A 16,925-nucleotide genomic window follows, 5' to 3' on the forward strand; every position below is an offset into this window, starting at 1 on the left:
GCTACTCTGTTGGTAGACTTTCTTCTCCCAGGGAGGTTCACATAAGCTAAAAAAAAAAAAAAAAAAAACGTGTAGTCCCAGCTACTCGGAGAGGCTGAGGCAGGAGAATGGCGTGAACCCGGGAGGCGGAGCTTGCAGTGAGCCAAGATTGCGCCACTGAACTCCAGCCTGGGCGACAGAGCGAGACTCAGTCTCAAAAAAAAAAAAAAAAAACCTGATCAGTAGGAGCTCAAGCCATATGTTACTGGGGCCATATAAGACACTAATGCTGTGGATCTCGTATAAGAAAGCTAGAGAGAAAGATGAGTACTAAGCTGTGGAGGCAGGCAATGTTAGAAATGTAGCTGACAAGAGCAAAGAGAGAATAACTATTCTAAGTGGCAGTATGTATCAAAATCCATAATTTTTACTACTGTCACTCCGTGATAAATATTTTTATAGCGAAATATTTGTACAAACTATTAATTACTTTCTTAAAATAATTCCTCTTAAGGAGAATTTCTGGGTAACACGTTTGCACACTATGAAAGCTTTTAAATATGTAATGTCAAATTGCCTTCCAGAAAAATTGTACCAATTTACATTTTCACCACCAGCTTATTATAAGCTCTGCATCCTAACCATTACTAAATATTATTGACTTTTTTCCAGTTTGCTAAAGAAATATATAATGGTATGGGTTTTTTTTTTTTTTGCTTTCTTTGATTGCCAGTGAGGTTGACATTTTTCATATATGTACTCAACATTTTTATATTTCATTTAACAAATACCCACTGGTCACCTACAATATTCCAGTCACTGTTTTAAGACCCAAAGATAGTGTGGTGGAGCTTTCATTCTAGTGGGGAGACAGACAGTAAGCATATAAATAAATAATATAATGCCAGATGGTGATAAGTCCCATAACTAAGAGGAAAGAGAATGATGATAGGGTGCTATTTTTGACTGAATAATTAGGGAGAGAGTTTCCGAAGAGATGACATTTGAGCAGAAAGATTGAGCCATATGATTGAGGAAAAAACTTTCTAGGCAGAGAGAATTTCAAATGCAACAGTCATAAGGTGCAAGCATACTTATATTTTTAAGGAGGCCTGTGTGGTTGGAACAGGGTGTGTGAGAAAAAGAGGGTAGGAATGAGGTTTGAGAAGTCCAGAACAAATCATGTGAATTAAATTTTGCTAAATGTATGCGGTAGGGAATTGAAAATGTTTTTTCCTTCCCAGTAATTAAAACACATTTCTTGGGACTATTTATTGAATGATGTTTTCCTTTTTTTGCTTCTTTCAGATGTCAACTTTATTCCTATATGTATGACTGGTTTGTTTCTAGGGCTTCTCTTATATTCATTGATCTCTCTATTCTGGTGCTAGACTAACATTTTTTGGTATTGTTTTATGATATGCTTTCATAATTGGTAGTATATAGATCCCATTATTACTTCTCGTTTCACAAGTTTTTTTTTTTCCCGTAAATTCTTCTAGATCAAATTTAGAACTTTTAGTTGAGTTTTCCCTAAAATATTCCATAGAGATTTTTGTTGAACGGATGTATTAATTTAGGGAGTTAAAGATTTTTCTATTGTAGCATTTATTTAATAAGAACAAGAAGATTGATAACAAACAATTATTAGGTGTTTTCTGTGCTGTAGGCACTATGGTCACTGCTTGTATTGTAATTTATCTGTATATATTTTTCTCTGTTAGATTGTCAGCTCTTTGGAGGAAGAGATGGTATCTTATTCATTATTGTGGTCGATTCTTAGACTTGTATTTTCTTGGACATAGAGCTTGGAGAGTGTACGTTAATAATTGAAGATTGCAGATTGAAGTAGAAGTAATAGGTATGAATAATTTCTCTTCATTCTAGGTTTCCTGAACAGTGAAGAGTTGTTAGTGTAACTAGAGTCGAAAGAGGAAAAATTTCAATTAAGAGAATAGCCCTGGATGGGTGTTTTAGGAATTTGGTTTGTTTGTTTAGTTGAAATTTAAAAGACCATATCGGACTCACTTCAGTTATTTATTTGTCTTTTTTTGTTGTTGTTGTTTCTTATCAAAGCTATTCAGGTACTTTTTTTTTTTTTTTTTGAGACCAAATCTCACTCTGTCGACCAGGCTGGAGTGCACTGGCATGATCTCGCCTCACTGCAACCTCTGCCTCCCGGGTTCAAGCATTTCTCCTGCCTCAGCCTCCCGAGTAGCTGGGACTACAGGCATGCACCACCACGCTTGGCTAATTATTGCATTTTTTTTTTTTTTTTTTTTTTTGAGATGGAGTCTTGCTCTCGCCCAGGCTGGAGTGCAGTGGTGTGATCTCGGCTCACTCCAAGCTCTGCCTCCCAGGTTCACGCCATTCTCCTGCCTCAGCCTCCCGAGTAGTTGGGACTACAGGCACCCGCTACCATGTCCGGCTAACTTTTTTGTATTTTTAGTAGAGACAGGGTTTCACCATGTTAGCCGGGATGGTCTCGATCTCCTGACCTCGTGATCCACCCGCCTCGGCCTCCCAAAGTGCTGGGATTACAGCCACTGCGCCCGGCCTACTTATTATTTTTAGTAGAGACAAGTCTTCACCATGTCGTCCAGGCTCGTCTCAAACTCCTGACCTCAGGTTATCCACCCACCTCAGTCTCCCGAAGTGCTGGGATTACAGGCGTGAGCCACCGTGACTGGCCCATGTACATTTTATTTTGTAAATTAATGTCCTTCAGTTCTGATAATTTTTAAAATGATGTCTTTCATTGTTTTCATTCTCCTGTTTTCTGTGTTTTGACTTTAAGAACCTCTATTTTTCAATATTGGAACTGCTGAATGGGTGTCCTACTTTTCTTATGATTTCTCTTCTATTTATATCTTTGCCTTTTTTTTCTAAGTATCTGAGATACTTCATGAGCTTTATTTTTTACTTTTCATTTATTTTTGAGACATAGTCTCATTCTGTCACCCAGGCTGCAGTGCAGTGGTGTGATCTTGACTCACTTCAACCTCCGCCTCCCAGGTTCAGTCGATTCTCCAGCCTCACCCTCCCAAGTAGCTGGGACTACAGGCGTGCGCCACCATACCTGGCTAATTTTTGTATTTTTGGTAGAGATGGAGTTTCACTATGTTGACCAGGCTTCTCTCGAACCCTGACCCCAGGTAATCTGCCCACCTCAGCCTTTCAAAGTGCTGGGATTACAGGCGTGAGCCACCGTGCCCGGCCTTGTCAGCTTTATTTTTAATTCTTCTACTGATTTTATCTCCGATTTTCTTTTTTATTTCATTGTTCTTACACTCATTATCTTTTCTGATATTGAGATGATATTAATGATAACTGTTTTTGAAAATTTCTTCTCCATGCATAGTCCAAATTTTCTCTAAGTTTCTTTTTTTTCTGTAGTTTGTTCCTAATTTTTTGTTTTGGCTTCTTTAATAGTAAAGGCTTTCCTCAAGTGATTGGATGTCTTTGGTTATTTGTTCATATTTGAGAGTGGAGGTATTCAAAAACTCATGGGAAGCTCTGAGTTCATAGTGTTGGGACTTGTTGGTTGTAGGCCTTTCAATGGTGTACTGGATTGGCTTGTGTCTGCTTGTGAAGTGCAGTTGTTAGCATCTCTTCCTATCACTGCGTTAAGTTGAAGTATTTACATCACAGAAGTTGCTGAAGGCTACAAATCAGGGGTCTAGTCCAGAGATCATGCATTTTATCTGTGCCAGAGAATGTCTCCCTTACTGATGGGGAGATTGAAGGGCAGCCACTCTGCTGTTCTGAGAATCTAATTGATTTAGATTTTCAACCAATGTCGTAGTATTTAATTCCTTTTGTTTCTGAGTATTTAATTCTTTTTATTTCCATTGTATGGATATATCACAATTTATCTGTTTAACAGCTAATGGACATTTGGGTTGTCTCTGTTTTAGGCTATTACCTGTAGAGCTGTTATTAATATTATATGTACAAGTCTTTATATGGACATATGCTTTCATTTCTCTGGACTAAATACCTAGAGTGGAATGACTGGATTATATGGTATTTGTATGTTATTTGTATGGTATGATTTGATGGTATGTTATGTATGGTATTTGTATATAACTTTTCAAGAAACTGCCAAATTGTTTCACTAAGTGGTTGTACTATTTTGCATGCCTATTAGCAGTGTATGTGTGAATTCTGGTTGATCTACATCCTTGTCAATATAGGTTTGTGAAGTCTTTTTAAAGATAACAATTCTGATAGTTATATAGTAGCATCTCATTGTGGTATTTAAAAAAATAAATTTTATTGTGTATATTTGTGGTATACACGTTATGGGATACATATAGATAGTAAAAAAAAGTTTACTACAGTGAAACAAATGACCATCTCTCACAGAGTTACCCTTTATTTTTTGTTTTTGTTTCAAGAGCAGCTAAAATCTACTCACGTAGCTGAAATCACATATACAGTATACAATTTTAGTACCTGTAGTCTTCACGTTGTACTTTATACCTCTACGCTTGTTCATCCTACATATTTGCTACTTTGTATCCTCTGACATTTATTTCCCCCATTCTACTCCCCCTACCAATCTTTTGTTCTCTATCTCTGTATGTTTGATTTTTTTTCAGATTCCATATATTTTCAGGCAATATTTTTCTTTTTGTGTCTGGCTTATTTCACTTAGCATAATGCCTTCCAGGGTCATTCATGTCATAGAAAATGGTTAGATATAATTCTTTTTTAGGGCTGAATAATATATATATCTCCCCTGAATTTGGAATCTGGACATGTGATGCCTCCATTTTTCTTTCTTTCTTTTTTTTTTTTATTGTGGGGGTGGCAGGGTCTTGCTCTGTTGCCCAGGCTGGAGTGCAGTGGCATGATTATGGTTCACTGCAGCCTCGATCTCCCAGGCTGAAGCAACCCTCCTACCTCAGCCTCCTGAGTATCTGGGATCACAAGTGTGCACCACCACACCTGACTAATTTTTTTTATTCTTTATTTTTAGCAGACATGGAGTCTTGCTATGTTGCCAAGGCTGGTCTCAAACTAGTGAGCTTAAGTGAACCTCCCTCCTCAGCCTCCCAAAGTGCTGGGATTACAGGCATGAGCCACTGCACCTGGCATACAACTTTGATTTTCTTTCTCAGAATTGTTTTGGCTATTTGGGGTCTTTTATGGTTTCGTATGAATTTTAGAATTTTTTTTCAATTTCTTAAAGAGTGCCATTGGGATTTTGATAGAGATTGCATTGAACCTGTGTAATGTAAGTAAGTCAGATACTTAAGATTTAACATCTGCAAACTAGGAGTCATTGTTTTCTCTCCATCCTGCATTGTCTTCCCTGCAGCAGATTTTGCTCTTTTTTTCATTTCACGTCTTAGTTAATATTGTAATTTTTTCTAGTCATGTAAGCCTAAAGTCTGCGTCATCTCTAGACTACTGCTTCGTTTCTCACCTTCTTCCAATTGGTCCGTGTGTTTTATTAATTCTTCTTTTAGTTAACTGTCAAATAAGCACATTCTATTCATTTTCATTGACCCACCTTAGTTTAAGGCTGCCATGACCCCTTGTTTGGAATAGCTATTCATTCTCTTTTCAGAGATGCCTGTGTGTGTCTGGTACCTCGATTATCTTACCACTTTGTAATTATTAGCTTGTGTGTCTGTCTTTTCCATTACGCTATGTTCTTGTAAAGAAGGACCTTGAGTTATGATTTTGTGCTCCCGGTGCCTAGCTCAATATGTGACATACAATTGGTGTACAATAAATGTTTTGTGAATGTGTGAACTAGTTTATCATTAGATATTATCTTTGATAGTTTTGATATCACTGTGACCATCAGATAAAGCAATTTTTTTGTTCTATTTTTGGAAAAGTGTCTTTCAGTGCCTTATTTTCCAAAAGTTGAAAAGAGTTTCCTTAATTGTAGTTATCAAAAAAATAGACTCTTTTATATAGTTACATGTTATCTCCAGAATATATTGCATAGTAAAATCAATGATGACTGCAAAATTGTTAGGATCTTCTCATGGTTTACAACAGTCCAAATCTTCAATTTTATTTTCAAGTATGAAATATTGATTACATTTTCCTTGTTGCAATTGAACAGCAAAAAGACTTTATATTCTTCCCACAATGCAAAAATATCTTATAACTTATATAAATCACTGCCACCTCAGAAGGAGTGTGTTAAGAAGCATGAGGCAGATCTCATAAATCTTTATTCTTTGGTATGGAATATAGTAGCTGAATGTTAGTTGCTTCTAATATTTAAGTAACGATAGAAAGTAATAGGGAATTTTTGGATCCAAACTTCAATGCACGACCATGGACACACATTTGTTAATAATTTCTGAAGATATTAATAGTTGCATTCTCTATTAGTTTCCCTTTATCAAATAAATGAAGTTGATGTTCTGAGGGGAATTCATGGAAGATGGCAATCATTTTCCACATGGCTAAAATTTTTATCTGCAACCTGCTGCTGGCTGTGGGGCTACCAGCCTTCTTTTTGTTTTTCAAGGCAAGATCCTGCTTCACTGTTAACTCTGTGCTTGTGCTTTATTTGCAGCATCTGGCGAGGCCCCAATGTGAACTGCACAGACAGTTCGGGTTACACTGCTTTACACCACGCAGCCTTAAATGGACATAAGTAAGTGTCACTTATTTGGATGGAATCGTGTGTATTTAGTTACATGTGATGAAGTTAATTATGTCTGACGATACCTTTCTCATGTCTCTGTGAGTCCAATGGGCTTAGATGAATTTGGAAAGGGACCAGGTGACAACACTGACAAGTTAGACTTGGTAGGAATGTTGCTGAGTATAATTGTGTGCAGAGTGTAAGCTGAAAGAAATGCTCTAAAATACTCAACTATCACACTGGGAGAATGGAAAAATTGACAGGACCATGCTAGTCATGTGTAGCTTTGGGGAGAGAATGGGATAAAACCACTTGATAACACCCCTTTACCTTTTTTGGTGTCTCCTTGTATTCACCCAACACGGGAATGTTTACTAGGAGTGCAAACTTAGCAGACTCCCACTCTTCTGAGCCCTGGTCACTTATATGAACTACTTCAAAATCCTTATTTAGCTAAAATATTTTATCTTTGTCATTCATGATTGTCTTTCTAGTTTTAGATTTCCCAACCCTAAATTTTTTTTAATAAGTAAAACTATGTTTCAAATAATGTAATAGTATATGTTATGGAGAGTGAAAGAGTGTGTAGCTATGACAATCTCTATTTCCAGTATTTTAGCTAGGTATCCTAATGGTTTAGTGACAGAGTTAAAGTGTGATGAGTCCTCCAAATGATTCAGATGTCCTGTCCTCCCCTACAGAAAAAAAATGACCCTCTTCCTTTATCTCCCCCTTGTCCCTGTTTTCCCTTTGTGTGAATGATCCAAGTTAGTTTTCCCAGATTGGTATCATTTCATTTCACTTTTTTTTTTTTTTTGAGACAGAGTCTCACTCCTTCGCCCAGGCTGGAGTGCAGTGGCACAATCTTGGCTGACTGCAACCTCCGCCTCCCGGATTCAAGTTATTCTCTTGCCTCTGCCTCCTGAGTTGCTAGGATTACAGATGCTCACCACCATGCCTGGCCAATTTTTGTATTTTTAGTAGAGACGGGGTTTCACTGTGTTGATCAGGCTGGTCTTGAACTCCTGACCTCGTGATCTGCCCGCCTTGGCCTCCCAAAGTGCCGATTGTGAGCTACCATGCCTGGCCCTCACTTTAGTTTTTTAGATGTGGTAATTACTGCTTTAAAAGTGCTAGTTACAATCTACAGATTCTGTACTATTCCTATCAAATTACTAATGTCACTTTTCACAGAACTAGGAAAAAACTATTCTAAAATTCATTTTGAATTAAAAAAAGAGCTCAGATAGCCAAAGTAATCCTAAGCAAAAAGAGCAAAGCCAGAGGCATCATGATAGCAGATTTCAAACTATTCCATAAGGCTACAGTATAACTAAAACAGCATGGTACTGGTACAAAAACAGACACATAGACCAATTAACAGGTTAGAGAACCCCGAAATAAAGCCATACACCTATAGCCATCTGGTCTTCAACAAAATTGATAACAAATAAGCAATGGAGAAAGGACTCCCTCTTCAATAAATAGTGCTAGGATAGCTGGCTAACCATATGCAGAAGACTGGAACTGGACCCTTAACCTTTCACCATATACAAAAATTAAGGTAGATTAAAGATTTAAATGTAGGATCTCAAACTATAAGAATCTTAGAGGAAAACCTTGGAAACACCATTCTGGACATAGAACTGGGCAAATATTTCATGATAGAGACTTCAAAAGCAATTTCAACAAAAAGAAAAATTGAGGCCAGGTGCACTGGCTCATGCCTGTAATCCCAGCACTTTGGGAGGCCCAAGTAGGTGGATAGCTTGAGGCCAGAAGTTTGAGACCAGCCTGACCAATGTGGCAAAACCCTGTCTCTACTAAAATCACAAAAATTAGCTGGGCACGATGGTATGTGCCTGTAATCCCAGCTACTCGGGAGGCTGAGGCAGGAGAATCGCTTGAACCTTGGAGGCAGAGGTTGCAGCGAGCAGAGATCGCACGACCGCACTCCAGCCTGGGTGATGGCCTGGGTGACTCTGTCTCAAAAATAAATAAATAAATAGATAAAATTGACAAGTGGGACCTAATTTCATTAAACTAAAGCACTTCTGCACAGCAAGAGAAACTATCAATAGAGTAAACAAACTATAGAATGGGAGAAAATATTCATAAACTATGCATCTACCAAAGGCTGAATATTCAGAATCTATAAGGAATTTAAAGAATTCAACAAGCAAAAACCAAATAATCTCATTAAAAAGTACTCAGAAGACATGGACAGACACTTCTTAAAAGAAGATATACAAGTGGCCAACAAGTGTATGAAAAAATGCTCAACATCACTAATCATCAGAGAAATGCAAATCAAAACCACAGAGAAACCATTTCACACCAGTCAGAATGGCTATTATTAAAAAGTCAACAAATGACAAATGTTGGCATCTTTTATAGAGTAAAGAGAGTGCTTATTCACTGTTGTTGGGAATGTAAAAATTAGTTCAGTCTCTGTGGAAAGCAGTTTGGAGATTTCTCAAAGAACTTAAAACAGAACTACCATTCTACCCAGCATTCCCATTACAGGGTATAAATCCAAAAGAAAGTAAATTGTTCTATCAAAAAGACACATGCACCTGCATCTCATTGCAGCACTATTCACAATAGCAAAGACATGGAATCAATTGAAGTGCCAATCAGTGGTGGATTGGATAAAGAAAATGTAGTACATATGCACCATGGAATACTATGCAGCTATGAAAAGAATGAAATTGTGTCCCTTGCAACAACATAGATGCAGCTAGAAGCTATTATTCTAAGTGAATTAATGGAGAAACAGAAAATCAAATACTGCATGTTCTCACTTATAAGTGGGAACTTAATACTGGCTACTTGTGGACATAAAGATGGCAATGATAGAAACTGGAGACCACTAGAGGGGGTAAGGAGAATTGAAAAACTATTGGGTACTATCCTCAGTATCAAGGTGATGGGATAAATGGTATCCCAAACCTTAGCATCATACAATATATCCCCTGAATCTAAAATAAAAGTTGCACGTGTATCCCCTGAATCTAAAATAAAAGTTGAAATTATTTTTAAAAAAGTAAAAATGCTAGTTACCTTTTGTTTTTTCACCTAACATTTCTTTTATTCTGTGAATGGTGACTCAAGGGTCTTCTTAATACTTAATCTTAGGCTTGGTGGTCATAAAGCTCTTAATGCAAGACATTTATTTTTTTGTCATTATTGATCACTGACATTTTTCTCTTAACATGTATAAATTTAATGCCATCAGCCTGTTTAGAGAATCATCTGAGTCACATAAACTATTATAAACTTTATGTTTCATTATTTAGATTTTTAGAATTGGAATTCCCAAATTGTATTTATTTTTATTCAGTTCCTATTCTATATTGTCTTATATCATCTCATTTAGAAATATTTTGCCATATCTTCTAATTTTTTTCTGTTCCTTTATAGAATGGAAAGTATGTCCAGATATCTAAATATTTTAAAGGAGGATATTGTTATTCTTTTTTTTACCTGAGTCATCAGGAACAAAGACAAATCAGCCCAAGTGATATCCTGATGGCTTGTTAGCTATCTGAATTATGGATTCAGGCTACTATCATATTTTTTAGTTCTAATTGGGAAGATAAACTCTATTACATCTAATGGGCAGGATATCTTGGGCCTGACCTTTCATTTGAGGCATACTACTTTTCTTGTTCTTTCTCAGATTGGCATTGGTAAGTAAGCACTTCTCAAAATAATATTGTCCCAAAATGGATAAGCATTCATATCTCTCCTTCATTTTCAGTGAAGTATTTAGTAAATATTGATTTATACATGACAGTCTATGAAGTTCTAACTGTTGAGATATGTTTTTCTATGGCCCATGGCATAATTTTTTTTTTTTTGGTGATTTAGAAAGTGAAGATAATTTAAGCAAATTGAATAACAATCATTAAGATTCTCACAAACAGATAATTTGACTAGCTATTTTTAAAGATCCCTTTAATTACAGATAGTCTGTGGGAATTATATGTCTGTGCTTTTATCTGAAAGGTCTCATTTATCTTTTCTTTTTAATTTTCAGTGTCATCCTATAGGGATTGGAAAAAGCAGGAAGATTCTAACCCCATCTCCCCATCTCTGCTAGTTGTGTGACCTTGAGCCATTTACTTAACATCTCTAGGCCTCAGTTCAATAGCTTGAGTAGATTGGCTTGATATTCTCCATTGTTTCTTACAATTATAACATTGAATGATACATTGTGTTGGTATTATTTATGGCTCAGTTATTCACTATGATGCTACAGTTCTGAAATTGGGAATTTCATATAGAGTATATGTTTCTTGATTTTGCAAGTTTAAATAATCTATGAACTTGTACAATTAGAGATCACTTATTCTACCTGACACCCCTCAGCTCCCTTATTTTATAGATGGAGAAACAATGCCCATTTAGTTAAGTGACTTAATGGCCACGTAGATATTAAAGTGGGGTTGTGTCTAGAGCTTAAGTGTTCTGGTTCTGAGTCTATGCTTTTACCAGTACTCTGTATTATCTCCTCTTTGTTGTTAAACTCCCTGGCTCTTCTCTGTCACATTATATATTTCTGGCCTTTCTCCCGTAATCATTTGTTATATGTTTACATGGAATGCTAACTTTAATATTGGCTTAAAAGATATTTGAAGGAGAAAATAATGTCATAGAATATATCTCAGAGCCAGAGAAGAAGGGTATTTCTTTTATTTGCATTCTCCCTTAGCAGAGGTAACTAACAATGATTATATTGTATTCTTCCCAAGCAAGCCTTAGCAGTCTGCACAGAAACACATCATTTCCATGTTTGTCACTGTTGTGTCCGTCTGCTCTAGATTGTTTCCATAAACATTATGATTGGTAGGCTAAAGTTCATAGAATCATAAAGCCAGCAGTAATGTTTCAGGGTCATATAGTTTATTCTTTTGCTTTGAGCACAAACTGTCCCCCTACCCCCAACATAAAATCTAAAGCCTTCATACTGAAAATTAAACCAGTTTCCCCGATTTTGTACATTTTCATTGGGAGCCATTGTTTATCAATGCTAGTTAATCCACAAATGAAGCAGCATTTTGTACCTGAAATGCATTATTTCATATTGAACAATTCATCTTCAATTAGCCAGATCAGGACACAATGGAAAATGTACTCTACTGGTGATTTCCTGGGTTATTTGTAATCACAGATTAGAAAATTATTACCATCAAATGATGGGAAAAAAACAGGGTTAATAAAACAAAATTTACTAGCAAGTATTATAAATTATTTCCACAGATAGAGTAGAGAGCTATTTCTTTGTATCTCTTTCTCTTTTTAAAATACGGAGGATTCATTGTCACATGTATTTCTACTACAGATTCAAATCCCTTAATTCTCCTCTGAAAAGCAATTGGCTGGCCTGACTACCTGCCTGCTTGCCTACCTTCCTTCCCTGCCTCCTACTTCTTCTCATCCCTTTTTTTCTTGTTCTCCTCTGCTTTCCTTAGTTCCCTCATTCCTTTTTCCTTTACTTTTCCTTCTTTCTGACTTTTCTCCTCTCTTCTTTTCATCCATTATTTTTAGTAATAATCTTATCTTTCCCTGTGAGGTTATACTAAACCTGTATACTCATATTTCAATTCAATTTTTCTTCTCTACTTAAGAAATAGTTCCTTATTTTCTGAAGTTTAATGTTATTAAACTATATTTGGTATATTGTGTCGCTTGGATAGTGTTTTGAAAAAGATCAGCAAATCGTTATTGTATCTCTGAATATGTATATTGTTTTATATACACATAAGATATTTTCTATTCTTCTACCTTTTAAAGTATTTAATGCATGCTAGACCTCATTATCTGTAATCCAAATTGTGTATCAAATTGGATCTAGAATCCATATAATAAGCTATCTGTATTTTTGATTTGATCTTTCTTAGGTTTTCTAATAAAAGAGGCATACCTCCTCTAAAAATTGTATAATCTGGTCCCTGAAGTTGCTCTTCGAATAACTAGAAACATCTTTAGTCAGCTTGCTTTTTTTCCTGGATAAGGATACAGACTACTTAAAATTTGCCTTTATTCACTCTGTAATCTAGAAATCTATGAGAGTGAATTCAATATGTAAAGAAACTTCAGTTAGAAAATGGGACGTATTGTCTTGAAATCTTTTGACCATCTTGAACACATCTGCAACTTTATTCCCATTAAAGAGAAGTAAAAGTGTCAAGAAAATCTGAAATCAAAAGGACCTTATTAAATTTGAGAGTTTCATTAGTTGTTAATTCTGCATCCATATGAAGATGATTTGCATTTATTTTGAAATTCTTTGGACTCAATCAACAAGCAAGAGAGGATGGTATGAAATAAACATCTTTGGTTGTGATTTAATTACAGGGAATCTTGCTGTTGAGGCAAAGAAATTTGAAGGTTGACTTTTCCCAATTTATTTAATTTTTACTCAGAGCATATGCTGAACTTACTGAAATACATTTTTTATTAATCAGATGTGTATTTATATCTTTCAGAAAATGGATGTGAATTAAATATAACAGCAAAAGTCAGTACTTCTAGAATTCCTGTTTTTACCTGAACTTACATGTATTAGCTTAAAGCTGCAAGATATTGCAGTTATTTACATTGGATATTATTAAATTTAATTTGATGTTTTACTTTGTTTTTGGGAAATGGAAAGTATTTTTCCATTTCTATTTCCATTTTCCAAAATATTTTTTCTGTTTTCTTGTTAACCACATTTACTTTAGGATTTTAGAGTATTTGTTATTTGTCAAATGCTGGATATCAGAAAATGCTACTTTACATTTAAGACATAGGGATTATTTTGCTGCCTGCTATTTTACAGATATTGATTAGCAACATAACTTAATATTTCTTTTTTCACAGTCCCAATGAATTTTTTTAACCTTAATTTTTCAATAAGTTATTGTGGTCCAGGTGATATTTGGTTACATTAGTAAATTTACTTGAACACGCATGTTTATAGCAGCAAAATTCACAACTGCAAAATCGTGGAACCAACCCAAATGTTCATCAATCAATGACTGAATATTTCATGCCAGTCAACCAAGCACAGGCAGTGTGTTCCTTTGTGGATACCTTAGAGTAAGCTATAAGGCTCAACCTAAATAATAATTTAAAGAAATACTGTGTAGAAGCTTTTAAGCTTGATATAATCCCATTTGTCTATTTTTGCATTTGTTGCCTATGTTTTTGAGGTCTAACCCAAAAATTATTTGTCCAGACCAATGTCCTGAGGTGTTTTCCTCTACTAGTTTCATAGTTTTAGGTCTTAGATGTAAATATTTAATCCATTTTCATTGAATTTTTGTATTTGTTGAGACACAGAGGTCTAGTTTTATTCTGCCGAACATGGTTATCCAGTTTTCCCAGCTTCAATAACCGACAGAATGGGAAAAAAATATTTGCAGACTATCTATCTAGCAACAGATTAATAGCCAGAACATATAAGGAACTAAAAAACTCAATAGCAAAAAAACAAATAATTTCATTAAAAATGGGCAAACGATTATAGACATTTCTCAAAAGAAGACTTACAAATGACCAACAGGCATATGAAAAAATGCTCAACCTCACTAATCATCAGGGAAATGCAAATCAAAATCACAGTATTATCTCACCTCAGTTAAAATGATTTTTACGGAAAAGACTAATAGCTACCGGCAAGGATGCAGAGGAAGGGGAATGCAGGTACACCGTTGATGGGAATGTAAATTAGTACAATGACAATGGAAGACAAGTCTGGAGATTCCTTAAAAAACTAAAAATAGAATTACTATATGATTTCACAATGCCCCTGCTGGGTACATATCCAAAAAAAAAAAGGAAGTCAGGGTATCAAAGTGATATCTGCATTCCCCAGTTTATTGCAGCACTATTCCCAATAGCTAAGATATGGGATCAACCTGCTTATTAACAAATGAGCAGATAAAGTAAATGTGGCACATATACACAATAGAATATTATTCAACCATAAAAAAAGAATGAAATCCTGTCACTTGCAGCAACATGGATGGACGTGAGATCATTATGTAAAGTGAAATGAGTCAGGCACAGGAAGACAAACATCACATGCTCTCACTCATATGTGGGAGCTAAAAAAAAGGGGATCTCATGGAAGTAGAAAGTTAATTGGTGTTTATAGGAGGCTTTGAAGGAAAGGGGGGTAGGGGAGAAGAGATTTGGTTAAAATACAAAAATACAGTTAGAAGGAATAAGATCTAGTGTTTGATAGTACAGTAGACTGACTAAAGTTACCAATATTGTATAGTTCAAAATAGCTAGAAGAGAGGAATTGTGATGTTCCCAACACAAAAAAAAGATAAACATTTGAGGTAATGGATACCCCAATTATCCTGATTTAGTCATTATACATTGTATGCATATATCAAAATATTACATGCATTCCCAAAATATATACAACTATTATGTATCAATAAAAATACTAAGTTGGTACTACACTATATTAACTACTCTTCTTATTTAGATATTATATATGAAATTTAAATTGTTCTTAATGAGCCTGGATGAAAGTGGCCTATTTAGTTCATATTACTTTTGATATGTGTGGGTATATCATAAGAATGATTAATCATAATTTGCTGATTAATACTTTATTCTACTTATAACTTAGTAAAACTGACAGGTACTTATTTGATCAGAGATACAACTTTATATTTCACAAATATGTTTTAACACTAGAAATCTGAGCTCAGCCAATTCATTAGCTGATATCTTTGAATAAGATGTAAAGCTCAATTTAAACAAAAATTTGAAAATAAATTTAAATTTTAATTTTAAAATAAGCACATTTAAACAAAAACAAAAATAAATAAATGGGTCCTAATTAAACCAAAAAGCTTCTGCACAGCAAAAGAAATAATCAGCAGAGTAAACAGACAACCCACAGAGTGGGAGAAAATATTTGCAAATTAGGGCTAGTATCCAGAATCTACAAAGAACTTAAACAAATAAGCAAGAAAAAAAACAAGTAATCCCATCAAAAAGTAGGCAAAGGGGATGAATAGACATTTCTCAAAAGAAGATATGCACACACCGGTTAGAATGGTGATCTTTAAAAAGTCAGGAAACAACAGGTGCTGGAGAGGATGTGGTGTAGTGAAGATATTTCCTTTCCCACCATAGGTCGCAAAGCGCTCCAAATGTCCACTTGCAGATTCTTCAAAAAGAGTGTTTCAAAACTGCTCATTCAAAAGAGGATGTGGAGAAATAGGAACACTTTTACACTGTTGGTGGGACTGTAAACTAGTTCAACCATTGTGGAAGTCAGTGTGGCGATTCCTCAGGGATCTAGAACTAGAAATACCATTTGACCCAGCCATCCCATTACTGGGTATATACCCAAAGGACTATAAATCATGCTGCTATAAAGACACATGCACACGTATGTTTATTGTGGCACTATTCACAATAGCAAAGACTTGGAACCAACCCAAATGTCTAACAACGATAGACTGGATTAAGAAAATGTGGCACATATACACCATGGAATACTATGCAGCCATAAAAAATGATGAGTTCATGTCCTTTGTAGGGACATGGCTGAAACTGGAAACCATCATTCTCAGTAAACTATCACAAGGACAAAAAACCAAACACTGCATGTTCTCACTCATAGGTGGGAATTGAACAATGAGAACACATGGACACAGGAAGGGGAACATCACACTCCGGGGACTGTTGTGGGGTGGGGGAGTGGGGAGGGACAGCATTAGGAGATATACCTAATGCTAAATGATGAGTTAATGGGTGCAGCACACCAACATGGCACATGGATGCATATGTAACAAACCTGCACATTGTGCACATGTACCCTAAAACTTAAAGTATAATAATAATAATAAAAAAAGATTTATAACAATAAAAAAAGATATGCAAACAGCCAACAAACATATGAAACAGTGCTCAACGTCACTAATCATCAGGGAAATAAAAATTAAAACCACAATGAGCTACCACTTTACTCCTGCAAGAATGGCCATAATTAAAAAGTAAAAAAAGAAAACAATAGAGGTTGGTGGGAATGTGGTGAAAAGGGAACACTTTTACTCTGCTGGTGGGACTGTAACTTAGCACAACTGCTATAGAAAACAGTATGGAGATTCCTTAAAGAACTAAAAGCAGATCTATCATTAGATCCGTCAGTCCCACTACTGGGTATCTACCTGAAGGAAAAGAAGTCATTATATGAAAAAGACACATGCACAGATGTGTGTAGTAGCACAATTTGCATTTGCAAGGATATGGAACTAACCTAAGTGCCAATGAGTGGATAAATAAAATGTGGTATATATACACC

General features: G+C 35.5%; 1 protein-coding gene across 14 annotated transcripts in view; it reads left to right on the forward strand.

The window, feature by feature from the left end:
* The window catches only part of ANKS1B (ankyrin repeat and sterile alpha motif domain containing 1B), a 1,250,661-nt gene that overhangs the window by 148,577 nt on the left and 1,085,159 nt on the right, over positions 1 to 16,925 (forward strand). For all 14 annotated transcript variants that reach the window (XM_030819772.1, XM_030819768.1, XM_030819762.1 and 11 more), the window contains exon 2: positions 6,530 to 6,610. In XM_030819772.1, coding sequence (XP_030675632.1) covers positions 6,530 to 6,610 — 81 coding nt within the window. The remainder of the gene's footprint in view (positions 1 to 6,529; positions 6,611 to 16,925) is intronic.

The sequence above is a fragment of the Nomascus leucogenys genome, chromosome 10 (genome assembly GCF_006542625.1).
Source record: "Nomascus leucogenys isolate Asia chromosome 10, Asia_NLE_v1, whole genome shotgun sequence".
NCBI lineage: Eukaryota > Metazoa > Chordata > Mammalia > Primates > Hylobatidae > Nomascus > Nomascus leucogenys.